The sequence below is a fragment of the Lagopus muta genome, chromosome 5 (assembly GCF_023343835.1).
Source record: "Lagopus muta isolate bLagMut1 chromosome 5, bLagMut1 primary, whole genome shotgun sequence".
Lineage (NCBI taxonomy): Eukaryota > Metazoa > Chordata > Aves > Galliformes > Phasianidae > Lagopus > Lagopus muta.
This window is the reverse complement of record NC_064437.1, coordinates 54,349,224-54,377,186: the sequence shown is the minus strand read 5'-3', so window position 1 is coordinate 54,377,186 and position 27,963 is coordinate 54,349,224. Positions and strand designations below refer to the sequence as shown.

The 27,963-nt window shown below is 45.3% G+C and overlaps 1 protein-coding gene across 7 annotated transcripts in view; it reads left to right on the top strand.

Moving 5' to 3' along the window:
- The window catches only part of SH3PXD2A (SH3 and PX domains 2A), a 235,739-nt gene that overhangs the window by 126,221 nt on the left and 81,555 nt on the right, over positions 1-27,963 (top strand). For 6 of the 7 annotated variants that reach the window (XM_048946827.1, XM_048946828.1, XM_048946825.1 and 3 more), the window contains one exon: positions 20,604-20,632. In XM_048946827.1, the coding sequence (XP_048802784.1) occupies positions 20,604-20,632 (29 nt within the window). Of the gene's footprint in view, positions 1-20,204; positions 20,633-27,963 lie in introns of those variants that run through there. The other variant, XM_048946830.1, reaches the window with a different exon arrangement.

The following is a 27,963-nucleotide window of genomic DNA, read 5'->3' as shown; positions in this document are numbered from 1 at the left end:
AGACAGCTGCTTTTGGTCTCCCAGGTCTGGGAAGGCAAATGTCTTTGAAGCTTCTGAGAAGTGGCTCCAAACTCAGCCCAGTTACTTGAATCCATTTTGTTTTTATCAACGGCTTGGTTCCCAGAAGTGATGAGCATTCTCAGCTCCTCTGCTGGCAGTAGCACGGGCTGCCCTTGCATTGTCAGCCTCTCCTGGGGTGTGCCTGTGACTGTTTCTGGGTTTGGCCAAGTGGGCTTTTCTCTCTTCTGGGAAATCAGCTGGTTTTGTGCCCATGGTATTTGCAGAGTGCTGACAAATCCCTTTCCTTCACAATCGCGGCTGTCTGCTTAAGGTGCTGCTCCCTGCCTTTTTCCTTTCGAGGCTTTTGATGTGTTTTCCCATGTTAGAACATTCAAAAAGGCAGTATGTGGGGCTGGCTGGGCCAGCAGCTTTGATCCTCAGTGGGCGTTTTGCAATAAACTCCATCATGAATTTTTCATCCTTTGCTCTGAGTGCGTGCGTGCCTTACATGCAGGACAGGCTCTGGTCCTGGAGCTGCATCCAGCACAGGGTGAGAGTCACCCTGGCTTCAAATCTTTGCATCCCTGGGCCAGCCTTGCCTCTAGTTACCCTGCATGAAATGTGACCATATCTTTTAATTTGTCTGGTAGTGCCAAGTTCCTGCTTTCTGTAGCATTCTCTGAGTCTGAAACATCAGTTTTCTTTGTCAGAAGTTCTGTATTGCTATCTGACCTATTTACTTAGAAGCCTGCGAGGAGGGCTTGGGTTGGAAAAGAGCTGTGTTTGTGATCCAAGTGTAAGCCTTTCACTGTTAATTGTATTAGCATTACTAATTGTATGCACATTTCTAAGCTGTCGTGATTGCCACATCCTTTCAAAATGTGGACCAAGACATCAAAAGGGCTGTGTCTGCTTAGAGATCAACAGAGAAGCAAGAAATTAAATTGCCTGATACTGTAAATGATATGTGGGCTGCTTTGCCCCAAAGTGACACAGGAAAAATAAATCTGGAGGTAGACTTTTAAAGCTTGTTAGCCTTCAAGATTTACTCAGCAGGAATGATGATTTTGATGGAGGTGCCAGCTGCCTTGCACCCACTGGTGCCATCAGTGGGCAGGGCTCAGCAGGAACCTTGCTGAATGGGGCCATATGTGCACAGGGCTTGTGGGGTGAGAGGGAGGAGGATGCTCAAAGTCCTGAATTCAGGCTCTTTCTCTGCTGCAGAGAATGAGTTGATGTTACTGCTCTTTGTGAGCTGCTGTATGGCTGTGCATGGCTCACTCTATGGTAGCTTTCAACTGCTGTTGGGGTGCCCGTGGCTGATGGATAACAGCAACTTTGAGCTTTCTGATTCTGAATTTCCAGAGTACTGCTGGTGATAGAGTAATGCCATCAAAATTATGCTTTGGAAATATCTATTTTACAAACATGAAATGCATGGACAGACGTACATTGAATCATAGAATCATAGGATCACTAAGGTTGGAGAAAACCTTCAAGATCATCCAGTCCAACCATCTGTCACCAATATTTCCCATTAAACCACATCCCTCAATGCAATATCTAAACGTTTCTTGAAGACCTCTAGGGACAGTGACTCCACCACCTCCACATACTTCTCCATCTCTGGTTTTACCCACTGGATGGATGTAGACAGGTTTGTATCTTCATGTTTTCCACTTTTATGTGGCACAATCAAGCACAGTGAGTAGGATAAGTCACCAGTGGACCTTTGCGTGCAGTTACAGAGCCCCGCATGTCTCAAGATGCTGGCAAGAGAAGCCATCAGGGCAAGTGGTGCCTGTAACAGAACTGTGTTTTTGTTTCTGGAGCAGTTCCCCTCCTCAGCCCACCATGCCCTCTGTGTACCTCATGCACTGTGATGGATTGCATCTCATGGAGGCAGCAGCAGGAGCTTCTTGTTCCCAGCTGGAGGTTGTTCCTTCACAGCTCTGTGCCATGCCACGGAGACCTCATCTTTCACATAGGGCTGTCGCCTTTATTCCTTATCTGCATAATCCTGGCAGAGTGGGTCTCACTTCACAGGCAGTGCTTGCACAGATGTTGCCACCGTTCATGGAGGGATTCATGGTGCCTCCAGCAGAGCACAAAGCATCCCAGAGCGCCTGGATGATGCTGAGCGCTGCGGCTGCTGCCGGCAGAGGGAGCACAGAGCATTGCATGCTGCCTGCTGCTGTCTCACACAATGCAGCTTGATAACATGTTGTTTATTATGGAAGCATGCCACTTGTACGTTTACAAACAGCTTTGTGCAGCTCCCGATCGCTCTGCACTTTTGCTTTTAGCCTGTTACTCATCCTGAGACGTTGTTGGTGTATGTCTGACCATGGCAGTGAAAGGCTGTAGCAGAGACGTGATGGGGCTGAAGCATTGCAGACAGAAAGCAGCTGTCAGGCAGTATTTCTCCCCAAGGTCTGAGCTGTACCAGCAGGCTGTGTCAGCCTGGCAGGGCCTGCTGCTCAGCGACTGACTGCAGTCAGACTGTTCTGTAGCTCCTTCAAGGCCCCACAGTGCAGTGACTGCACAGATGGTTGTGTTGCATTCAGAGCAAAGTGAAATAACACCGGTTCTTTCCATCCTTCACCGTCTCACCCCGAGAAGTTAGCCACCTCTTTGGGGAGCTAGTAGTCAAAGTCCCAGACCTGCACACCTTCAGACTTTCAGCAAAGTTTGAAACCAGTTCAGGATCTGAATTTCAAGTCTGCTTTTTCTGTGCCAAAACCCCCAGAGCTGAATACCTGGGAACTATGGAGGTGGGACCAAATAACCCCTGTACTTTTCATTGTCTACTTCTAATGAATCAGCTCTCCCAAAATAATGTGTCTAGCATGGCTCATACCACAGTCTCTGCTGTAATCACCACTGAAACCTGGAGAGGTTAGAAATCCATATGTGGATCTGTGTCTGGGTGAATTTGGCAGGCACAAAGCAGTCCCCAAAAGGCAACTTCTTCCTATCAAATCATCTGCCAATTTTAGCAGTCTTGATTTATGTTTTTTAAGGTTATTGAGCTTTTTGCTGAAAAAGTTGAAGGCCATCTTCCTTGGCGTTCTTATTGAATGAGCCATCTCAGGAGCAGGACTGCCTGGCAGATCACTGCATAGCTGGGAGCTTATATCTTTTACATATGAGATTTTCTCTGCCTGTCTCATTGGTCTCCTACACTGCCTTAGCTACAAGTGCTTCCAATTACAGCAAAGTATATGGGACATGCATTCATCAATCATGCTCAAATTTCATGCACTGTAGTTTTCAGAGGTAGAGGATACTCCTTGTTGCATGTGTGCCTGCACCTTTTACCTGCATCCTCAGATACAGGAGAAATGTGTGTCTGTAAGCCTCCTTGATTCTCTAAAGACACTTTACTTTTGTTCTTTTTTTTTTTTCTCTTTGTATTTATATGCATCTGATAGAGAAAATAGATTAGGCCAATCGGAAGTACACCAGGGCTGTTCTGTGCAGTGGAAAGCAGGGCTGGTGAACAGCTCTTGGAGCTGTTTGGTTGGAAGAGAAGCCTACAAAATAAAAGACCGGCAAGAAGGTTGTTAGCAAGGCTGGCTGACCAAGTGTAAGGTGAGCACCATGGTCTGGAAAGTAGATCATCTTTCTGAAAGGCTCAAAGAAGAAAAATAATGGCTTCAGATTCATCCCTTGTGTAAATCTTTTGAAGTTGGTGGCTTGCATTAGCATGATTTAACCCTGTTAATTTGAATGGGTCACTGCAGTATCCCAAAAGTTGCCTTTTGCTGTGCTTCATTCTGAGACGGAGACAAAGCAGAGCCTCGGTGTCTGGGCTTGGGCCCAAGCTTGATGTCCCCGTGGGTCTGGCTGAAGCCCATCCGTGTTATGGCTGACTCCAGATGGAGAGGGGAAAGGATGCAAGAGATGATGATGTGTCTGAGCCCCGTCCCATGATGGCTAGGTGCCACCAGGCCTTGGTGGAGAGCCACAACCTGCATGAAAAGTGATCCCTGGACTGGGAATCATGTCCAGCCAGGTTATGAGCACTCAGTGAAGCTAACACCAGCCTCTGCCCCTCTGTGGGTCTGGCGATCCAGAGTGACTCACACACAGGGAGATGAGGAGGTGTGTGGTAGTGCATCAAGGAAAGGAGCCTGAAATGGAGCAGGAACCAGGGCCAAATGAGCCACAGCGGGACTCAGTGGGCAGAGAGCAGAGGTCAGCAACCTTGACACACAACAGGGGCTCTGGGCTTTTGCCAGGCTCCAGGGATGGAGCATGTCCCCATGCCTATCTATTCATGCCAGGCCCCATAGCGCAATAGGTGTGCCACGTACCACAGCGGGGAAAACAGAATCCATTGCCGGGAGGGCACACGTGTTTGTCTCCGGTTGTCGAACAGCTGAGAATGCAGAGGCAGGCCCAGCTGGGGAGCTCGGGCAGGAATAGCAACCATGAGCCAGCAGGACACTGCACACCACACTCAGCCCTGAGCCCGGGGTGTTGCCCATCGGAGCCCATTGAGTGATTCTGCCATGCTCAGAGGAACTGTAGGAAAACTGAATTGCCACCACTGAGGGGCTCACAGCCTTCACCTTCAGCTTGGCTCTGGAGGTTGCTTTTGCAGGTACGTGGGCCTTAATAAGGCTGTGTCTGCTGACCACCCCAGTGGAACTGGCTCCCAGCACGTAGCTAATATCCACATGCCAATGCGCCCTGTGCAGTATTTCCCTATCTTTTGTGGGGAGAAGTGTCAAACAATAAAGAGTGAAACTGCCAAAACCCAAATATGATTGTAATGCGGTCCCAGGGGCTGGAACAGGAGCTGCTGCTGCTGTTTGCAGTGCCCAGTGGGGGAATTTTGGCCATGCCCTGTAGACAGGTGGTAGAGTCCAAGCAAAACCTCACTTGTCTTTCAGGTTATTTTAAGGAACTGCAGCAATTTCATTCCCGTGATGCAGGTCTGCCTGTGCCATCTCTGTGCAGACTCTGTATGGGTAGCGTGGATTGGTAGCATGGAAGTAGAGGGACAAGTGCCTCTGTTCCCAGAGAAACACAGCCTTGTCCAGAGCAAATTAAGTGACCAAGGTATGCAGGTGCTGCTGAGATCTTGCTTGTGTCACTCAACTGTAGTTTGTTGTACATTGCTTGATTGTGTTGGGGCAGTGTGCTACCATGCTGCTGAGCTCCTGGGATCCCATCCTCAGAGCACCTATTGAGCCTCATTTCTCCAGGCTGGATAGCCAGTAATTTTAAGTAATGGGGATTTCTGAAAAAACGGAGACCTTTACTGAGCAAAAGAGACATTAAATACACTGAGAGAAGTATTTGTTACTGCTCACACGCTCTGCTCAATGTTAAATGTGAACAGACTGCAGCAGGTGTGAAGGGACGTGATACAGGCTTGGAAACCCCGCAGTGTGCTGAGGGAAGGGCTCTGAAAAGAGGAGAAAAATGCAACATGATGATGAAATACAAATATTTCCGCAAATGTGTTTAAGTGCAGGATCTGGGGCAATCCAGCTGTCCGTTGGCTGCTTTCAGCAAAAAGACAACAGAAGGCAGTGGATGATCTCACCCCGCTCCTCTTAAATTGACGAATCTTCCCCACAGTTATTTAAATATCAGTTTTTCTAGGACTGTTCTTCACCAGCTGTTTGGCAAGCCCCGATGTGGGCTGAAGGTTTTCTTCCCTTCTCTCACTGCTTCTTTGTGAAGCAGGAAACCATTCAGGTGTGCGGGACGGAGGTGGACGGAAGGTAGGGCAGCCCGAAAGGATTTCAGAAAGTGTGTCGGCAGAAACCCCTCAGCGTGAGGCCAGCTTTTGGGAGGACGGTACTGACGTACGGCTTGCGGGGATCAAAGTCGGGGAGAAGCTCAAACAGGGCTGGCTTTGAAAGGCTGGATCCTGCCGATAGAATGTGGTAGTTTTATCTGACCTGTGAACATCTCTGACAAGGCATCAGGTCATTAGTCTTGTGCTTGTTATTGTAACATTTGCTGGAATGAATCAGTGGCATTTTTAAATCGCAGCTATCAAAGCGTGTCATAAATTGTAAGCGGTTTCTTTCCCCTTGTTTGAGTAGATCCCCATGCCAAGTCACTTGATGCTTGTATCTTCTAAATTGGGCGTAACATTACCAGTGAAAACCTGGGATTAAGCGTAAAATAATTACTTCTAAAAAACCAGCAAAAAAAAAATCTTTGCCCTAAAAAATGAATTGAAAGTGACCCCTCTCTCTTAAAATGGTTCTGCTTCAAGCCTATGATAATAACTGCGTTTAGTATCTGAAGTGCAGAAAAATCTACTTTCCGTAGAGTGGAATTTAAAAGACTGTCACTCAGAATGTTATATAAATACACTGTGCAGTTGTCCCACCCACCCACAACCTGATTTTCTTATTTCTGAGAACTGACACATTTTTCCAAGGTGTGGTGTATTTTTAAATTCCCAGTATGGCATGAGATGAAGGTCACCCAGCTGATTCAGAATCTGTGAAAGACCAGGAAATGAAAACTTAGACGGGGTGCTCCTTTAGGTTACATGTTAGGAAGAATTTATTTTTTTTTAACTCAGAGGGTGTTGAGGCCCAGGCCTGGCACTGCTGCCCAGAGAGGCTGTAGATGCCCCATCCCTGGAGGCATTCAAGGCCAGACTGTATGGGATCCTGAGCAGCCTGATCTGGTGGGTGGCACCCAGCCCATGGCAGAGGGTTGAAAGTAGGCGATCTTTAGGGTCCCCTCCAACCTAAGCCATTCTATGAGTCATTGATCCGTTGCTCAGCTGCCTTTCAGAGAGTTGGAGTTTAGACCCTGGGGGCAAAGAGGTGGCCCCAAATCCTTGTGCTACCCTTCCCCATCACCCTCGTAGGGTTGTTTTAGTACACACAGGGCTCTGCAGTAATATTTTCACAACACTGTTTTAAAAGTGTTTCTTATTGGGAAAACTGGAGCACTTTGTATTTTCTGTGTCTTTACTGAGAGAAGGATCTCGGCATCCTTATCGTGGTACAGAAATGAAGCAACTCATTACCTACCATAAACCCTCACAGTCTTCAGTGTAAAACAAAGGCACATAAATAACTAGCATCAAGGATGTGCCTGACCTCTAATGTATGTGGAGTTCACTGTTCCAGAGCCTTGGTTTCTTCTGGACAGTGATTTAGAAGGAAAAGCTTTTATCTAATCATGAGCTAGGTCTCAGCACAGCTCCCCAGGCTCCGTTAATGGATGGGATACATTGCAGAGCTTGAAGGATTTTTATTTAGCTGCATGAAATAAAGAGCTGAGTTTCCAGTGTTGCACATAATATTGCTAGTTAGATAAAGATTTGTTCAGCTGGAACGTGCCTCAGAGGGCACCTGGCAGATCCCTTCTACCCCACAGTGCAGGACAAGCAGAGTTTGACTGTTTACCCCAGTACAAATCCTGGAAGACAGGATGGCTGCTGGGGTAGGGAGGGGGGCACTGGATGGAACACAGAATTGCCCTATCCCAGGAATTAGCTTCTGTCCCAGAGGATGAGTGGGAAAGAAATTGTTAATAAATAGATTATTGGCCACAGGACATAGTTCCATGTTCTGATTCCTAGTCACTGCTACCTCATCTCATGGCTGATCTGCCCAGATTCTAGTTTGGATCTCATGGTATTTTACAGCAATGAGAGGTTATTCAAAATAGCACTGAATTCAGAATCAGTGCTGGGAGTTGAGAGCAAACGATTTGTTGCTTCACTTCAGGATTCATGAGCCAGTGGCACTTCAGCCCAGAAAACAGAGAGATCTGTCATGTTCCAGGCCAGAAATACCCCAGAATCAGTGTGCATTTTGAAAGAACAATTAATTTCTCTTTTAGCCAAATTAGTAAGTCTTCTATAACCAGCTGACTGTATGGAATTAATTAAATTCATTCATTATGTCTCTTCACTTTTATAAACTTAGAATACGGAAAAAGATACTGAGAATACCACACACACCCTCTTTGGAGGTGTACAAGGTGAATTAAAAGTTAATGTCTGGATTGAGAATTGGAAAGGAGTTACGTAAAAGGAACAAGGAAAAATTGGCTGGTTTTGTGTGAGCTGGTCTGAACAACATCCAAATTTGTAAATAGACTGGACTGCAAAATTTATGCTCTGTTCAAAGGTTGCACTGTTTCATAGTGTGTGATGTTACTTCTGTACTCAGGGTGCCTTGACACCATTTAAATAATGCACAATGCACTTTTTAATGCCTGTAAGGGAATGATCTTCCCTTATTTTTTCCATAAGTACTTAAGATTTAATTCCGGTCACCTTAGAAAGTCAGTCGAAATGCTGAGGGGTGTTTCTGTGTTAGTAGATAGGCATGTATTTGAGGTCAGTATGATTTTTTATTTGCCTTTTTAATAGTGGCGCTGTTTTCCTTTGTTTCCTTCTCAGAATGAAACAAGCGTTGACACTGAGACAATCTCTCACACTGTCTTGAAGTCAAAGTCTTTTTTTTAATTATTTCATACCCACAGTATCAAAAAAAGCATTGCCATTCACTCATGGGATGCTCACAATCATTGAATCATAGAATGGCTTAGGTTGGAAGGGATTAAAGATTGAGTTCCAACCTCCCTGACAACATCCCCCACCAAATCAGGGTCCAAGCCCCATCCAACCCAGCCTTGGGCATCTCCTGGGATGGAGCATCCACTGCTCTCTGGTGAGCAGTGCCAGCACCTCACCTCCCTCTGAGTAAAGAATTTCTTCCTAACATCTAACCTGAATCTTCCCTCTTTTACTTTAAAGCCATTCCCCCTTGTCCTGTCGCTATCTGCCCATGTACAGTTGGTTCCCTTCTGCTTTTAAGGTTTCTTCAAGAGCTGGAAGGCTGGAATGAGGTTCTCTTCTCCAAATTAAACAAGCCCAACTCCCTCAGCTTTTCTTCACAGGAGAGGTGCTCCAGCCCTCTGAACAGCCTTGTGGCCCTTCTCTGGACTCTGATACTCCCAAGGTTGGGATGTTCAGGAAATGCTGTTGATGCTGCTTTGCAGATGTCTCCTAATTTAGCTCACTAATCTCCCAGAGGACAGAAAAGAGTGGGAATTGTTATCGAAATGGGATATGTGAAATAAGTTATGTTCGTTACCTTGAAAGTAACCCCAGTATTGGAAAGGTTTTATCTTTGGGAAGTTGTCTCTATTTTTCTGGCATGCCCATGAATGTTAATTTAAAATCTTTTCATTAATCTGAACAGTTATACTGGGCAAGACAAGATGAAGACATCTTTTTTTCTTTTATGTTTTAGTGTAAGATCCTAGAATGTGTTGTAAATCTGCCTAATGCTGGTAGGTAATCAGGGAAGACAAGTCTGGTTTTAGTAGTTGCCAATCAAGCAAATTTACGAGATGCACATACTAGATATGTTTTGGAGTCTTACAGTGTCTGAAAAATCTCAGTTCAAAGGACACCGATTGGAAAAAATTCCTGGAGTTCATGAACTCGCAGATCTTACATGCTGTTATTTATGTCTCTGACAAGTAAATTAAAAAAAAACAATGACATGAAAGATATTTCCATGTGCCGCCTTGTAGAAATAGGCAGAAAACAATTCCAAGGTATATTAAATTGGTGTCTTATAGGGAATGACATTTTAGTACCCTGGAAAGACATTTGATGTTGCAAGACAGTTAACTGAGAACATGCTGCTGCTGCAGACTTGGGAAATGGCTGTTTTCATCTTGCTGATCTAACTAAAAGAAAGGTAATGAGGGGAGGCAAGGCTACAGTCTCCAGATGAAGAAGGTGGAGTTCAAACTGTGGGCTTGTTCTTCTCTTCTCACATGTGTAGTAAGTTTTTGCCTCTCCTGGAAAAATTATTTACAATTCTTATGGTCATATGTACAGCAGATGACTAAAAAATTATGAGAGATCTACCACTAAAAGGGGATATAAAACTAGCTGGGGCAATAGGGTATTTAGCAGTGCAAAGTAAGTACAGATGCAATAGCCATCTGCTGTCTATGCACACGACTGTCTTAATCTTTCAGGTCCCACTTCCCTTGGAGCAGGAGTAGCAAGACCAAAAGGTCCAACCAGCACATTACTAAAAAGCCAGATGAGTAAGCAGAAGTGCTAGACACCGTAAGAACAGCACCAGAAAGGAACAAAAAATTGTATAACACCAAGTATCTGGCATGCTCTCCTTTGTACTGGGAACTTGGAGATCTCACGGGGCCTGGGCCATGTCTGCAACTCATTTCTGGCTTTGTTCATGTAGAGCCTTGAAAATTCCAAAAATGCCATTGGCAGCTGGAAAGGCTCCAGCATGAGGGCTGGTGCCAGCTATGTGCCAGGATGGCTGTGGGGAATCCCTGGCAGTGATACCAAGACACAGGACGTGTCATGGGGACAGAAACACGGGGTGACCTAAGGTCTGGGACAGCTGGGGGCAAAGCAGGAATCTGAGAGGATGCACATGGCCCTGTATCCTTGGCTTGGCCATGAGACTACAGTACTTGGGGGCTCTTCTGCTCTGCCCTCTTGGTGTCTCCCCAGAGCTCCTCCAAGACGTGGAGAAATGGCAGAAAAAGTATTTCGGTCTTTTCGTTGTCTTTTTGTTGTCATTTTGTTGTCTTTCTGCTGCTTGTCTGGCAAAAGGGAGTAAAGTGGTGATCCACTAGCAATGTAGAGCCTTTGGCAGGGGAATTAAAGGGATCATAGAATCATTAAAGTTGGAAGGATCACTAAGATCATCTAGTCCAACCATTAACCCATCACCACCACACCACTAACCCATGTCCTTCAATGCCACATCTCCACATTTCTTGAACACCTCAAGGGATGGAGACTCTACAGCCTCTCTGGGCAGCCTGTGTCAATACCTCACCACTCTTGGAAAAGAAATTTTTCCTGATGAACTTCCCTTGGTGCAACTTCTGGCCATTCCCTCTAGTCTTGTCTAGTCTTCGTTTGAGATCCTTTACTTCAGAGTCATCTGTTTGGGGGCAGCTTAGCACTGCTGTAAGCAAAGCTACAGCATCCCTCTAGCATCTACCACCACTGGCAATATGCTGTAGGCTGCCCTGCATGCACTTTGCAGAGGCAAAATCCTTCTGCTGCTGTCTGCCCCTGGCATGAGCCTGTTCCTGGGGCTGGCTGGCTGGATCAGGCCACCAAACTTTTGGGTTTCTGTTGCTCCACTGCTTCCTTTGGGAGCTTGTGTGGTCACCAGTTTTATATCCCTTTCATCTCTAAACTTGTGATGAGGTGATTCGCTGTCACTGAATGCATGCTCAGTTTTACTAGATAGCCATCAACAAGTTTCTTGTGCTTGCTGTTAAAGAATTGCGTTATTTCTTTCATTGCACATCCTCTGGAAATAATGTAAACAGCTTAGACAGGAAGTTCAATACCATTTACAGAAGAAAAAATACAGTAATAATTCTTTAGGTTGTCTTTGGTCAACTGCTGGATGAGGCATATGGGAGAATTAGGAATGAAGTACTTACCCATATTGCTGGTTTCCGCTGCATTGAAATCAGAGAGACTGAAGGCATTGCGGCATTTATAACTGTTTTCCTAAGCAGTGTAAAAAATGGAGTTGAGGGCCCTTTTCTTGTAATTCACATGTGCAGTAAAAATCACTTAGCTAACATAAATCAGGATTAAATTGCTTTTAAAGGCTCTCAAAACACTTCAGAAAGAGACAGGATGAGGAAACCATTTTGTCACTGCAGAGGATGTCCCCATGATGAGTCCTAGTAGAGCTTGATCAAAGAGCCTTATTGGCTTTTCATTATAGCCCTGTTATGTGTAGTTGAAGTTCAGCAGTGGTTTCAACAGAGCAGGCACAGAAATATGCACAGAGGGCAGATTTAAGCAGGAATCTAGAGCATCAAAGTATGTGATTAAGGGCAACTTAATGTGCTGAGTAATGCAGCATGATTTGGATGTAATTTATCCTAATCCAGTCTGATCTTTTACAGGAGAATATATTATAAGGCCACAATTAGGTGAGACCAGGGCCCCATCTGGCCTCTTGTCTCCAGCAGTGGCTCATAGCCAATACAAGAAACAAAGAAAACACAGAGTGAGCTTCCCTTGTGTATCCTCCCTGCTTCTGGCATTCAGCAGTTATGGGACTTCTTGGGGCAGAGCATCCAGAGCGTGGAACACAATGACCACCATTTATTTCTTCCTGAATTTATCTCATTGCTCTTTGGAACCATGCCTAGTTTTGAAGATTACAGCATGTAATGCCAGTGAGCACCATGATTCATCTGTGCCATATGCAGAAGTTCTCTTTAATTTAAACTGGTGGCTTGTTAATTCTGCAGGTATTTTTGGGAGGGAGAATATTTTCTCTCTCTGTGGGTCAGTCATGGCTTTGAAGGTTTCAAGCACAATTCCTGCTCATTTGCATATTTTCTACTTGAGAATCTTTATCTGTTTATTCTTTTCCTCTAAGGCGGCTAATGCAATTTGAGGGCAAATCATATTTTTCAAGGAGATCAAGAAGCCCCAGACAGTTCCCCGGGGAAACATTTTTTTTCTCCCCTTCTACTCCTCCATCACCAGTGTGCTCCCAGTATTCCTCCTGGTATGGTAATTCAGTGTCCTTTTCAAACAACTTACATCTGGGCCTCGAATAGAAGCCTGGAGATCTCTAACTTTGCACATTCTCTTCCCTTCCTTCCCTCGCTCCTTTTCCAGGAGTTCCCTTGATTTGGAAGGGGACTTTAAAGGCCATCTGGTCCAACTCCCCTGCACTGAACAGGGACACCTACAGCTCCATCAGGTGCTCAGAGCCCCATCCAGCCTGACCTTGGCTGTCTCTGGGGACAAGGAATCCACTACTAAGGATCTCTGCCTCTTATAATTGCTATTAGGGGCGCAGTTTAGGAGCCTCAATGGATCATATGGTTGCCAACTAGAGGTTGGACCTAGCTGTCCTAATAGAAAACAAACAGCCCACCCTCAAATGAGGAATTGCTTAGAAAACATGAAATAAAAATTCAAAGCCTATGCTATCTTCTTAAGCTCTTAGCCAGATCAGTGTGATATATGTAAGAGCTCATTAGCCTGACCAGTTTGTAAGCTACATGTGAATTTATGGTTCTACTATTCAGTACTTAATTTGAAACTGAGACTAGTTGCATCCTTTAAATATGTACCGTATGCGCGTGTATATTTGTATAGCAAAATCCCAAAGTGAAGAGCACGACTGGAAAAGCTGCACATGAAAGTGATTAATTTTTATTGCCTCATGTTTATCACTCAGCATTTGTGCTATAAATACTATAATAAAGTGACACATGTTTGGTCATTGGAAGGCAGAGATAAATTCGTCCTCCCCACAGGGGACAGCCAAGGTCAGTTTATAGGAGACGAAGAGCACCTCAACCCAGAGTTCTTGCTAAGGTAAATACATTCTCCTGTCCTGCAGAGAAATTTGCAATCTGAAGGGATAAACAGGGTAAAGCAAAACCAGATGAGGATGTGACTCTTAAGCAAGATCTTGTTTTTATCCTTCTTTCCAGGAAGAAGCCTGCTCTAAACACTCATGCTGTCTTTTTCAAGGCCACCAAAGCCTCGCAATGGAGGATCACATGGAGTTAGCTCATTGCCCCAGTGTCCCACAGCATCCAAGTTGCGTTAAGCCATCTCCCTTTGGTGCCAGAGTGGCCCAGCTTTGCTGTCAGATCAGCGTGCTCGCTATCTCACAGCCTGGTGAAATGCTGAATGTGCAATTTCAGAGCCCTGTCTTCTTCCAGGAGAATAATTTCATCATAATAAAGAGTGATTGTGAAAAATTGAAGAGCTAATTCTGCATTTCATCAGCCCAAGCCAAATACTGAAGATGTGTGCTGAAGCCAAATGATCAGCTTCACCACTGAAGAATCTTGGGACACAAATCCGTGACATTTCCCAATCACTTGGGAATGGGTGGGATGCCTTGAACCCACCTCTCTTCTTTCTGTACCCTTTACACACCCAAAAGAAAAGCAAGCTGCCCCTTGAGTATTGTGGGTCTGCATGAGGCAGGAAGGTCCATGGGGAACATAGAATGGCTTAGGTTGGAGGAGACCTTAAAGATCATCTAGTTCCAGCCCCCTCCTTCGGGCAGGGTTGCCAATTACCAGATTAGGGCCTAGGATTCCATCCCATGTGGCCTTGAACACCTCCAGGGATGGAGCATCCACAGCCTCTGTGGGCAGCCTCTCCCTGTGCCAGGGTCTCACCACCCTCTGAGTAAAGAATTTCTTCCTAACATCTAGCCTAAATCTCCCCTCTTTCAGCTTAAAGCTATTCCCATTTGTTCTGTCACTGTTAGACCTTGTAAAAAGTCAGTCCCCCTCCTTGTAAGATCGTTTCAAGCACTGAAAGGCCTCCATGGGATGCGGTTTGTCTCAGAACTGTCTGCTTCCTGGCACCTCCGACCTGGTGGCAGAGCTCAAGCTATCCTCTGTCAAATAATCTTCAGGCTCCTGCACATCTCCTTTGGGATATAAATTCATGGATTTGTGCAGGGAGTATTGCTGAAGAGGAGTCAGTGCCCGTCTCCTTCCAACCATGGCTTTTTTGTGCAAGTTAAGGTTACCTGGGCAGGGAAAATCTCATCTGCACATATGGAAGAGATTCCAGTGCTGCACTTGGAGTTTCCAAAGGAGAACTTGGATTAATTTTTGTTTTGTTGGCTTGAAAGAAGTTATTGGAAAGTAGCACTAAGTGAGGACCTCCAGCTGAGCCCTGGTGGGCCAGACTGGGCTGCTGGTGTTCTATGGTGCTGAGAAAATTGTTGCAGTCTAACCAGAAACATATAAAGCTGTGTTGGTTGTCTGTGCCAGTGCTACAGCCACACTGTGCAAACAACAGGAAAGTGGCAGGAAGGCAAAACTCTCTTTTGTAGTGTCTTCTCTTGAGTTGATTGCAAAACATTGGCTTACCCTTCTCAACAGCAGCAAGCAGAGACTGCTTCCAGCAAGCAAGAAACACTCATTTTCAAAGCCAGGTCGACAGTTTTCCTTCTTGCCCCCCCACTCCCATTTGCCCCTGGCAAGGAATTTTGAAATCTCAGGGCTGCCACAATGGGTGCCTTTCTGACATGGCTGAAAAGCTCGACCTCTGTTCAGAAAGGACAGATTCATGTTCAAGAGGGTTCCACAATGCAACGATTTATATCAGGAAATGAACAGAATATTTTCTGATTTAAAAAAAAAAAAAGGCTTCATCTGTTTATTTGGCTTGGGGAAGAGATCAGCTGTGCTTTTCTGACTGCTGGTGTGCTGGAGGAGAAAAATGTATAGCTGTATGCCTCTGTGTGCTTGAGTTTGTGTTCCTGATGCATAGCATATAGAGCTAATTTTGTTTAAATGTGTCGCATGGGGCTCAGAGCTCAGGGAATGGAGATCCCCTAATGCACATGGTTAAACTTTTGCACTTCTAGCATCATGGATCTGTGTTAACCCTGCACACTCCATATCACTCCTGTCTTTGCACTGTGTTAGTATATTTGGGAGGTCCTCTAGCTTGGTAACAGCCAAGGCACCAGTACTGGTTCTTGGTCATGCCTGATTTTGGGCTTGTCTCAAAGTGAAGATGTCAGTCTGGCAGATGAGTGAAATCAGGAGAATTTTAAGAGAATATTTTTAAGGTTCGAATTTCTGTATGTGTAAAGAGCAGTAGCAAAGTATTTTGGCATTGGTTTACTTTGAAAACACTGTCCCAGAATCTGATAGCAGTGTTAAGAAAAACAGTTGCTGAGAAAGGCAGCAGTCCTCATTACTGATTGCAAACCATATGGATGTTGGGTGGGAGAGCACAGACTCCCTTGCTAAAACATTTCTGTGCTTTTAATCTGCCTGGCAAATCACTGGTGATTAAATTATAATCTGAGTTGTTTGTTTGAAATGTCATACATCTCCACCGCAACCTCTCTGCACCACCGGAGAGTTTCAGGAATTAAGGAGCATGGGAACGTAAACGCCAACAATGTATTTAAACATGAGTTAGTTAAAGCCAACAAATACAGAAATATTTCAACTTATGTATTAAAATGCTCCAGAGGATACGGATTAACCTCTATTACTCAGAGTTTGTCACTGTCTCAGCTCTTTTGGACAGCAAACTCTGAGAAGCGGACAGCAGGAAGATTTACTTTCCCTTCAGCTTCTGTCTCGCCTGATGACACGTCTGTGGCTCCCCCGGCCGTGTTGCTCCCTGAGCTCTGGCAGCTCCCCCTGCTTTGCAGGCACTGCTTTCTCTCACAGTCGAGAATCTCTTGTCTGAAATCTCTGCTAGATGAATTGAAGCCAAGCCTTGCTTGCATGCAGAGGCCCTGGGCTTCAAGGTGATGTATTGCGGTGGGATGAATCCCACAGTGTAAGCTTGCTTGGGTCTGCTGTCCTGTAGTGAAGGGGAGAAGCCTTGAATACAGCCTTTACACTCCAGAAGTAGCAGGGCAGGGATTTCCCAGTGCAGTCCATCACCTCCAAAGGGGCAGCTGGTTAGGACAAAGTTGCAGCCCTGCAGCCCCGCCGCTGTTACAGTGCTGCTCTGCAAACTTTTCTGGGCTTCTACACAGAAAACTCTGAATCTCCTTGGGGATGCAGAAGAAACCCTCCAGGCCACATACAAATCAAACTGAATTAGAAATACTGCTAAAGAGGTTGACTCAGTCCATTACAGACATGCTTGTGCACAGTCAGTCTTCTCTTCCATGTGAAACAGTTCCTGGGCTTTTCTTGAACAAATGTCAGGATGCTCCTCATTTATTAAGCAACTTTCCAATTGTGTCACTGCATCTTTGTATATATCTCCCTATATTTAGATAGATTAAAACACCCACAAATCATTGATTTTATCATGAACACTCACTGATTGCAGCAGCAAAGTTAGTCCCTAAATAAAGGATGCACCAAAACACTTTTCTGTAATGTTATTAATATAACCACCTCAATTAAAGTAGATTACAAGAGGCAAACAAATTTAGTTATATAACATATATAAATACGTTATTTATAACATATTTTGGTCTTTCACAATATCCTTGACTGACTGTGTATCTTAATATGACAACAAGGCAGTCCGCTCTGCGGCAGTACGTGTTCCTCCTTTCACATTTGTTGGTAGAAGCCAAATGAGTAGCATTATCCTGGTGTAACACTAATGAAAAAGGAGATCCAGCCTCTCTCTCCTGTCAATAAGGCAAGAAGAGTGTATTCAGTCTTTATGATGTACTTGGCACCAGCGATATTTTAATATCATTAGCAGCGGGAAATGCTTTCCTTGCCAGTGATGAGGTTCAGTGTCAAATAAAGGTGATACCCCATGGGAAGACTTTAGACAAATTTGCTATATTCTAATTTTAAAAAAACCTTCTAGAAATACTCTATTTTTTTGTGAAAAGCATTTATTCAAGTATGGAGTGATGTTGGCTAATGAAGAAGGGCCCTGCTGGTGCCATTCTTAGTTCCACCTGCTGCTATCACTGCTTTTCTTGTAGACAGAGCATATAGTGGAATTAGGATGGTGGTGTCTGCTCTCACACAGAAATAAAGTCAGAATAGAAATATGTGTGTATGTATAAAGATAAAAAGAAAAGAAAAAGGAAAGAGCCAGAGCTTAAAGGACAGCGAGCTTCTCTGTATAGCTGCAGTGACCTTGTACCTTCACTTGGAAGGGTTTTTCTTTCTGTAAGGCCAGACTTCTAGTCTGTTGTAAGGGCTAGCAGGGTGTCTGGTGCAGCCCATGTTGCAGGAGATCAGAATTTCTGCTTTGAAGTTGTTACAGTTAAGAGAAGCCACTAAAGAATTTCCTTTATTGTGTTGGACATAATCTGATACTTCAACCTCACAATAATGTTCCTCTGGAAATAGTGAGGCTAAGAGGTATTCACCTATAGACCGTTGCTTGAGAGGAAAGACATCATTGAATCTCTGAATAATGGGGCATAAAAAATAAATACATAGCTGGGCATGGCTCCTTGCTGCTGCTATTGCTGCTACTTCCTTAATTAGCAGAAAAGAGAAGAGTGTTTACAAGGAGCACTTTACCCACTCAGAGGAATTATTTGTTATGCTATGTTGGCTTTCTATTTCACCACTGATGTTTTTCCCATCCTTGGTATGAGAAACAAGTTTTGGCTTTCAGAGATTCACTGAGGAAATGTGGATTTTATTTGAAGCTCCATTTTATTTGATACTGCTTTGTCTTGACTTTGTGACTGAAACATTTTGTATAGAAAACGAGACAGGGAGACATGGGGTTCAGGGACTTCAGGAACTCCCAAGTCAGAATGTGATAAAATATGACTTGAAAATCTGGAGAAGGAATGAAAACCCGTCCTTCAGGTTGGCTGTTGGCTTTCTCTTTGAGTGAGCCTCACAATGGGAAGGTGGTGGTGATTGAAACAAATATTTTGTAATGGTCATCTAATTTCTTATGAAAGGATGATCCTGCGCTACAGACTGGAAACTAAGACCAGAAGGTGCAGGTTCAACAGCCTTTTTTATGATTCCTCATCAGTGCAATGTGTATAATATGCTTTTTTTCCCCCCCATCATTTGGTTTTCTTTGTCAGTTAGGGGCAGCAGCCATTTCTTTTTGCAAAGTACTTAATCGAGTGAAGTTCCCACCTTCATTTTGGTCTACATTTGGTCTACACATAAATTTTGAGAAGGACATTAGAGAAGAATTAAACACTGTAGCACATAAAAGGACATCCTCAGTGCAGTGCAGGAACCTGTGGGATAGATATGCAGAAGACCCAGAGGGGAGGACCAGTGTGCATTGGCTGAGTGTGGGGCAGCAAGACAGAGTTTGTATCTGTGGCATAAACCAAGAGAAACAGTGATGGGATTTGTTGGGTCAAATGTGCCTCTGTTGGCACCATGTTTGCCATTGACCAGAACTGTGGTGTCACATGCTGTGGAGTACAACGTTTGGTGATGGCAGTAGTAGTGTGGTGTGGGGTGTGCCTGCCCACCACAGGGCTCATGGAACTCAGTTTTAGGGCGAGCGTTCTGTCATAAATTATGTGTTTTTGCTATGGAAGAAATGCCAGCTGGATGAGGAATAGGACAGGAACAAAGATAAGCATGGAAAAGCTCATCACAGAGAAAGAAGAAAACAGTTTCAAAATTTTGCCTTTTTAAATCTCTGCCTTCTTGAAATTGTATGGGTGAGTCATCCTTTAGAATTAAAAGAAAAAGCCTCATTTAAAAGCTTCCTGCAGCCTCTCACACAAGCTCTGAGAAACAGCTTGAGACTGGGCTGCAAAATGTGGGAGGACATCTGGGATGGAGGGCTGAGCATTCCTTGGTGGTTGCTGTTGGAGGAGAGCGAGGACACAGACAAACCATCTTCTTGCACTGTGCTTTCCAGACCTGAGTACTGACTTTGGCTTGATGTGGTGGGATGCTGGGAGCAGTTTTATCTGCTTTTGGTTGCTTGCTAACTCTAACCATCCATCAACAGCCCATTTCCAGTCGTGTGAATTGGATGATATATACAAGTGGCAGGCATGGGTTGGCTAGGAATGGAAGAGTGGCCATGCCTCTCTTATAGGGACTGTCACAGGGTGTTCTGGTGTGCTGGTGGGAGCAGAGCTGGGGCTGGTGATTGCATTCCGGGAGCCATCCCTTCCCCAGCTGTTCTGAGGGGTCTCTGTTTTAGGCACCATATAGCGAGCATTACTTCTGGATATATAATATCACTTTGATATTGATCTGAAGCAACAGCAGTAGCATCTTCATGTCAAACACAGGCATGGCTGAGAAAACCCTTTAATTGAAATAGGAACTGGAAAATCCAAAGAGGGTGCAAAAAACTCCTGAGGAGTTATTACTCACCAGGAGCAAATCCTACACATTCCAAGCATGAAGGGCACTGTGCCTGCACAGCGATGCCCCTTCTGCCCCATCTGCACATGGATGGGGCTCAGGGCACCAAGGGGAAGTGCAGCCACCACGAAGTGTTTCTCTTCTTCTGCAGCTGTGTTCTGTAGTTTCAGCTCACTCCTGCAGCAGCTCTCTGAGATTTCAGCTGTTCTGTAGCAAGCAGAAGGTCCTTAAACCACTGTGGGAAAGTCAGGGTGCATTCCCCATCCCAGAAGAAAGAAGGGGCAAAGTTAGGGGCGTTTGGGTATTTCTCTTCGTGTTTGTCAGAGATGCCCGGAAGGGATCTGAAGGTTATGCACCAATTAATGGGAGGAGGGGACGGCACGCAGTGCCAGCCCAGCCCGCAGCAGCCGCACCCCTACGGCAAGCAGTTCACGTTCCCTCTCCTCTCCAGGGGAACGGCAGGGGTTAATCCAGTAGCCATGCATTTAATAGCTCGATTTAAAGGGGAAAAAGTGACACCCTTCTCCCCTGCCTTGCTGCCGGAGGATGGTTGGCTCTATCTCAGTGATCACATGCTTCCCCAGCCCTCGGTGCTGCAGAAGCCCAGCTGCTGCCGATGAGCCGGTTCTGCTCAGGACCTGTCCCAGCCCCAGCCCTTGCCCGTCAATGCCTTGCAGCCCTGAGCTCCTCTTTAAAGGGGGGAGCGGGCAGAATGAGCCCTTGAGCCTATGGGTGGAAATTTGGGACGCCTCCATTCTCTCTCTGTTTCCAGCTCTAACCATGTCTATTTGTTGTTGTCTCTTTTTCAGGGACTATGGATCTTCAAAGAGAAAATCAGGTAAGATACTGACCTTTTTACTGTATGATTATAGAGGGAACTGGATTGTTTTTTTCCCCTCCTTTTTAAACCTTCCCTTGTGTTGCATGAAATTATATAGCAGTTTAACTTTTCATTGCTGAAACCTGCTGTAGCTAGGCATCAAATTCTTTCTGCTCCACTGAAGAGAAGAAACTCATCTTACATTGTATTGCAATTAAAATGTTGGTGTTTATAGAGCTCTTTCTCCAGTCTAAGAGACTAATGGGGTTACATTTCTTTTTGCTTTTTTCTTAAGTCAATCTCTACCTAAGTAAAAATATAGTTTAAGAGTTGGAGGTATTTCTTTGAGGGAAGAGGAAGAGGATGCTTTTCTGTGTGGGTCTGAATCTTATTTTTGCCTGACCAAAAGGATCTGCTGAAGCTTTCAATGCAAAATGTTCTCACTGCCTGTTTCTGGGTTAGGGTTGACTCAAGGGCCATAGCTCTTTATTTTGTTTTTAAGTCCTGGATTCAAATGTCCTATAAAATCCTGATCTGAAGCTACATAAAACCAATTTTTCCCATTTCCTTATAGCTCTTAGTGATTTATACAGATATGTTTTCAACAGGGAAATGTGATTATGGGCCTCTGCATTTGGCTGTTCTGAGTTGGATGTGATAGGGCTTCTTTCTTTCCTTTTTTTTTTTTTTTTTTTCCTCTCCCAAGCAGTACTGAGCACCTGCAACTCTCATTGACTTTGTTTGTAGTCTCAATTGCTCTGAATCGCATCCAGGGCATCCAAAGAGGCCCCTGAAACCCTCTGCAACCCCTGGAATAGTCTGGCCTATGTGCAGAGGAGGGGAGGATTTTTTCCTCTTGTGTTTTGAGATGATGATAAAGAAATGCTGCAATGGCTGAATCTCTGGGAATGTAACTTACTGAACTTAAAGAATGTCACTGCCTAGATTGATTTGTTAATTATGAGAGCTTTTATGCTGCAGTCCTGTAATAAGCTAAGTGGTACACTAATGCGAGCTGTTACTCGACCCTGCCATCCTGTGCATTTATGGCTGTTCCCTTTGCAGGCTGGTGCTTGTGGTGCTCTCCTCCTGAGTTCCTTTAAATTTACCATAAGTGCAGGTGGGTGATGGTAATCAGAGGCAGGTGGAGCACTGGAACCCGGAGAACATTTAACTTCCTTGTTTCCTACGGAACTTCTTTCTGGGTTGCAGTTCTAGGCAGGTCCGTCCACAGAGATGTGACTGTACTTCTAGCATGTAATATTAAATAAACTTTACACTGTTTGTACAAACTGGACAGTGAATTAAATGTGCAGAAGCATTTTCTCTAGAGGGCCAGGCTGTAAAGGTGTGAGAGAGTATGCAGAAGGCAGAGTTGAGGGCAGAAGATCCTGGCTCACGGTGCCCTGTGCAGAGCACTGGGGTTTTAAGGCCACATAAAGACTGCTGAAATGTGTTGCTGAAGTCTCTGGGGCAACCTGATTTAGCACTGACCTAGAACAGCACAAGGAAACTGAGTGCTTTGGAACCTGTGCACAAGTTGACGTGCACAGGAGCTGCAGTGTTGGTCTTGTAAGATGTATGAGGGATTGCTTTGGAAGGATGAGAAGCTGCTACTCCTCCATTCTGGAGAGAAGCTGGAGCTGATACATTGTGACACTGAGGGAAGAGGGACTAAGTTGAATCAGTGCAGCTGGGACGCCGTCTGTTCCCCTTGAGGCATCCCAAACAGCATGCTCATCGATCCCCGAGGCTGGGCTCCCCTGCTCTGCTCTCCCACCCTCATGTGTTGCTGGGTCTTGTTTGGGGAGTTTCTTCTTCTCTGCCCCTTGGTGGCTGACTGCACAGCCAGGGCTTGGATGCAGTGGGATTTAGGGATGCTCTTTCTCCACTTACACTGTAAGAGGAATGTGAAGCAGCAGTCTGACCGAAGTGAGTTATATAAAGGGACTCTGTTCTCAACCATCTTCTTGCTTGTCTTTAGAGTGGCGGGGGAAGGCTTCATTCTACTTGGAGCTTGATGTCGTGGGAGTGTACATACAACAAGCCAAAGAATATGCCGAGAGAGTTGGTGGTTACAGCCTCTAACAAAGAGCAGCTTTATGACACTGGGTCTAGTGATGGGATGAATGAACACAGCTTCCGAGCCTGTGTTGTGAAGAGCCTTTAAAGATAACCAATAACTTTGAAATGCAGCTTCCTCTGTAGGTGCAAACACTACTCAATCTTAAATGGTACAAATAGACACTTGAATGCCTCCCAACAGATCAGACCTGAGAATACCTTTTTTTTTTGACCAAGGATATGCTGGGAAGAGACTTAGAGCTGTGAGCAGCAGGAATCTCACAGCTGCTCCATCTTGGGAAGGCAGGGCATGAGTGTGACTGATGGCAGAAACATTTGGGGAATGCCTCTGATAGCCACTGTTGCCTCTACCCTGACCTCTGCCTTGCCAATGAGTGCATTTCTAGCTAGTCCTGTGCTGAGCCCTTAAAGCAGGGAGAAACTGGGGAAGTTCAGAGTTTAATAGGAGTTAGGGATGCATTTATCACTGCAGCTGATAGCAGTTGTAAACATCTGGGGACATTCTGAACAAAGTGCAACAGCATGGCCTTAACTTAGCTAAACAGAAGAGTCTTGTGCTGATCTGCAGCATCTCTGTATGCCAGCCTTGAGCCAGGGCTTCCTCTTGTGCAAAGTGCTGTATAAACACAGCCCTTTCCTTGGTTATGATCTAATTATAAATGCTTTAACCTGCAGTCAGCTTGGAGCTCTGCTGAAGCAGCTGGGCTCTGCGTAGGCATGGCCATTTGCTATGGCCTGAGCAGCCACGTGGGCTGTTGCTTTGGATTTGTAGGGCTGTATGTGACATGTTGCAGAGCTGCCTTCTTATTTTCAGTCAATTGAATTGTTGCTCTGGGTCCCTCCCTTAGTGATGAGGAGGCCTCAGTACAACTGTGAGGAGCGGTTAAGGCTGACATGTTCTGCATACCCACAGCAAGCGATCTCGTCTGGGTTCATCCCAAGTCCCTCTGTAGCAAAAAGGGAAGGGATTACTTTTCAGACTGATTTGTCACTGCCATTAACCAAGTGAACAGCAACTCATTTGTCACTCAAAATAGGCATTACTTCTATGCAGTCATCCAATGTGTGGTTTTCTCTCCTCAAATCAAAATAAGGGCAGAATTGCTCCGAATCTTGTAATGGATATTTGCATGGTACATTACAAACCACAAATTAGGTTAATCCACTCTCCAAACCCTACCAGCTACCATCTGTGCATGGTGAATTAATTAACCCTTGAGACATCTGCCAATCCTGATGTGGCTTGTGAAACCAGTTTCAGGATGTTTATCCTCAAAGATGTTCCTGTCTCCCTTAGGTTGTTGCTGGCTATAACAGGTTTTATGCTCCTGGAGTATGATGATCTAGCCCTCTTCCCTTGCTGAGAATTTTTCTTTGGTAGTTCACTGCCAAAGTTGTTGTCAGATCTTTGGTCATAAAGCTGGAGTAAACAGCTGGAACCAGGCATTTGGTGGTAATTAGAGAGGTGACATGGCTTCCACGGGTTTTCCACACTCAGTCTTCATGCTCATCTATTACTGAGAGAGTTCCCGTTGCTTACAGTGGGGTTACAGCTAGCAGAAGATGCTGCTTCACCTTAGCTTTCAGTGCTAAGGAATCTTTCTGCCACCTGCCTTGTAGGCAGCCAAGCCCTTGTATCTTTTTTGGTGTTTGCTTGCAAAGGCCCTTCTGGCCACCCCCCTTCTGAAAGCCTAACAGAAACCCCACTGCTTGCTCACTCCCCCTGCCCTGGCCGCCCTGGCCCCAAGCTGCTACTTGGTGGCTTTGTCTTACTCTCTGCTCTTGTGAGGTAGGATGTCCCTACAGTGAGGGGAAATAAACTTGAAGTTTATGGCTCCATCAGCACCACAGTGTCTCCTTTCCCTAATTGATCAGATCCTGTCTGCATTGAGCTGGCCATGCTCTGGCTGAGCCTGCCAGCTGTAGTCTGTTTAAACAGCCCCTGTAATTGAGCACTCAGAGCATTAGCTTAGCAGCTTGCTCCAAGCCAGTGGTGCCTCGGTGGGGCTGTTGATGAAGCTTGGCTTCCTCGGCAGAGAGAAGCATCTTTCAGCGCTGTTCCCACATTCAGTTATTGGACAAGCAGAATACTGCAGCACCCAGACAGCAATCTGCTTCTTTTCCCTTCTGTAGCCTAAAATGAGGAAGGATGTAAATAAAAACTTTAATGTCTGTTTGAAGCCACTCAGACTGTCTTTTTATTGATATCTCTTTAATATTCCCTCAATGGGAGGATTAAGTAGAGTTGAGAATTACAACAGCTACGGAAGTGGGGCCTCCAGGGGAAAGACGAGCAGATTGCTGTAACAGTACTGCGGCCCTTATGGCCTGTCACGTTGTGGGGCTGTTCCTTGGGCTGCAAGCAGGAATTGGGTCTTTACTCATTTCTTCTTGCTAAGGAAAACTTGCTTGCACACTGAGGGCACGTTCTGTCAGCTTTAGGGAGATGCCTTAATTGCTGTTTGAGTTATCAGGGATGGGTTTTGTCCACTTTCTTTGTAATTATGAAGAGAAATGGCTGAACTCTTGGCTGTTTCTTTCCTGGGTTTACAGCTGAGCTATGCTCATCCCTCCAGAGCTTAACTTCTGTGGTTCTGTCACACCACACATCCAGCCTGCCCTTACAGCTCCATGGCATGTCTTGCATGCTTTTTCATTTTTGTAAATGAGTTTTATTTTCTTAACTTCAGTTTGAACTGCCTCCTTTGAGGTAATATGGAGAAAATAAGTGGTGTGTGCTAGCCCTTCTGTACTTAATCATTCAGCAGGGTTGCAAATGTGCGAGCCATTAGCTGGACCAGCATAGCTGGAGCTGTTTCTGCCTGTCCCTAGAGCTGACCCAAGAGGTAGAGCTTAATCTTTTATGTCATTTCTGAAGGGCCCAATCTGCAAGTGTGGTACTAAAGATGTCAAAAAATACATCCAGTAAAGTGAAGTGGTAAATCATGTTGTGAGGCAACTCTCTCCTGTGGTGGTAACTGCAGCAGATATCTTGTGGCTACCAGTGCTGAGTGTGTAGGCAGTGAGACAGGCAGTTGGTTACTGCTGGATGAATCCAAGCCCAGGTGATAGCACAGCAAAGGTATGGTGTGGTTTTCAACCCAAATGTTAGTCATTCTGCTCTCATTGTTCACCTCTAGCTCTGTCTCCCCATACTCCCCCTTGAAAAGCTTAAGCTAGGGAGGCTTTTGTTTGTTTTTTAAGGTGGCAAATGGGCAATCTAAGTTTGTCCAAGCCCATGGCAGGGTCCCAGCAGCATTGTAAAGCACATAGCTTGGCCTTGGTGTCCTAATCCTTGCAAGAGATCTGTGCTGCAACATGGTCCCTGCAGACAAAGGCACGTGCTCTTGTGTGTGTGCTGATGAATCACATGCGTGTGCTGTTACTTGCATTGCTGTCTGCAGTCAGTCAGTGCAGCATCAGCCATGGTGGAGCAGCTCTGTTGCTGTTCCCATGCTGATGGGAATGGCTGGAGCAGGTGGCTTGTCTGCTGCTGCTCTTCTGCACCCTCACAAGTACTGGCAGGATTCCTCTTGATCAAACCTGGGACCTCTTCTCCCATTGTATGATTAACCTTCCTGGCTGTATGTACTAATTATCATGTGGAATTTAAAAACAGCAGATTCTGGCAGAACATCTTGGTTCTCACATAGTGTTTTTCTTTCTTTTTTTTTTTTTTTTTTTTTTTTTTTTTTAAAGGAGGATAAAGGGATTTAGTAATAAAAGATGGATAGAGTAAGCAGAAGCATAGTAACAAAGGTCCAAACAAAGCTTAGTTTGTAATTATTGGGTATGTACTTCCTGAGTCTGAGCCTAGTAGTAAATGGTCTTAATGTGCATTCCCAGTTCAGTTCTTGATGGTGAAGTTCCCTCTTCTCATGATGAATAACTTTAGAATTTGCTGAACTGTAACTGCTGTTCGGTTTACTAGCTTTTGCTCAATGTAATAATTCCCAAAACAGCTTACTTTTTTACTTGAGTTTTTTTTTTTTTAATTTTATTTTATGTTTAACTGGTTTGTGAGCTAAGATGTAGCTGAAGCAACATGATAGCTCTTGCTTGTTAACACTTGCGCTTTTCCAAAGCAAGGCTGTTGCTCTCTGCTTAGAGGGCTCCAAGGAAGAGCTTTGGCTATGCCAGGCACCCTTCATCTCCTCACAGCACATGTGATGCTGTTCTGCATCACTGGGCAATGTGTGACCCTGCCCAGCCTAATTCCCTCTCCAATTCTGTAGTATTCTGGTAGAAGTAAACTGATCTTGCCATTCAGTCTTCTTGTGCTCCACGTTTTTGAAATCACTATTTAAATTAAAATGCTTTGTACTTATGCCTGCAGCTGCTGAAGAACAGATAAATAGGAACCATTATTCTTTCTGCACTGCCTCACTTTTCTGCTGATGAGCTGTATAGCCTGCTGGATGTCTGGGCCTGCTGTCCTTTTCTGGATGGCCCATATGCTGAGGGTGGAAGATGGGGTAAGAGAAGAACAGTTGTTTGTGCCTTGTGTGGCTTTTAAATTGAAGTGTGGGGACAGAGCACAGGATTAGGGAGAGGAATGTTTGTGCTCTCTGAGCTTCCCAGTTCAGGGCAGAGCTGGGCTGCAAGGATAAGGTGTGGTCTGTATGGACAACCTGAACTCTCTAAGTGCCTCTGGGGATGGAATGGATCTTCTGGTTTTAGGGAGCTCTGTCTGCTCCTGTCCTGCCTCCCTCCTCTGTCTGTCAAGTGGCAGATTGTGTTAGCGCTGCTTGCGTGGGTTTTTTCTCTTTCACACCCAGGGAACCATGTGCTGTCAGGCTTTGGTTCTGGCACATGACGTAAGGCAGGTGAGATGCACCTGCTGCAGTGGAAGCTGATGGGCTTTGGTTGGCAGGGATGTAAGTGTGGGGCCTGACTGCCCGAGGGGCAGAGCTTGGGGTGACTTCAACTCAGCCTGGCGTAACTTTCACTGTCACATTTGGGCTAGCTACATGACATGCAAAATCTGCTCTGGATGAAGTGGCTCTTATGGAGATGGCCAAAAGCATTACTTCAAGGCACTCAGCAGGGATTGTGACGTGTGCAGCTCATCCTGCTGCCAGTTCAGGCAGGCTGCCTGGTCAGGTCCATTCTGCAGTGTGCTCTGCTTGGCAGCAGGGCTGCTCTGCAGCAGGGGCTGACTGGCTGGGGGCTCTCTGGGATCTCCTACAGAATTGTATGTGCAAGGACCACAGCAGTCCTAGGGGAAGTGGTCTTTGCTTGCTGTGTGGAAAGACTTAATGCAA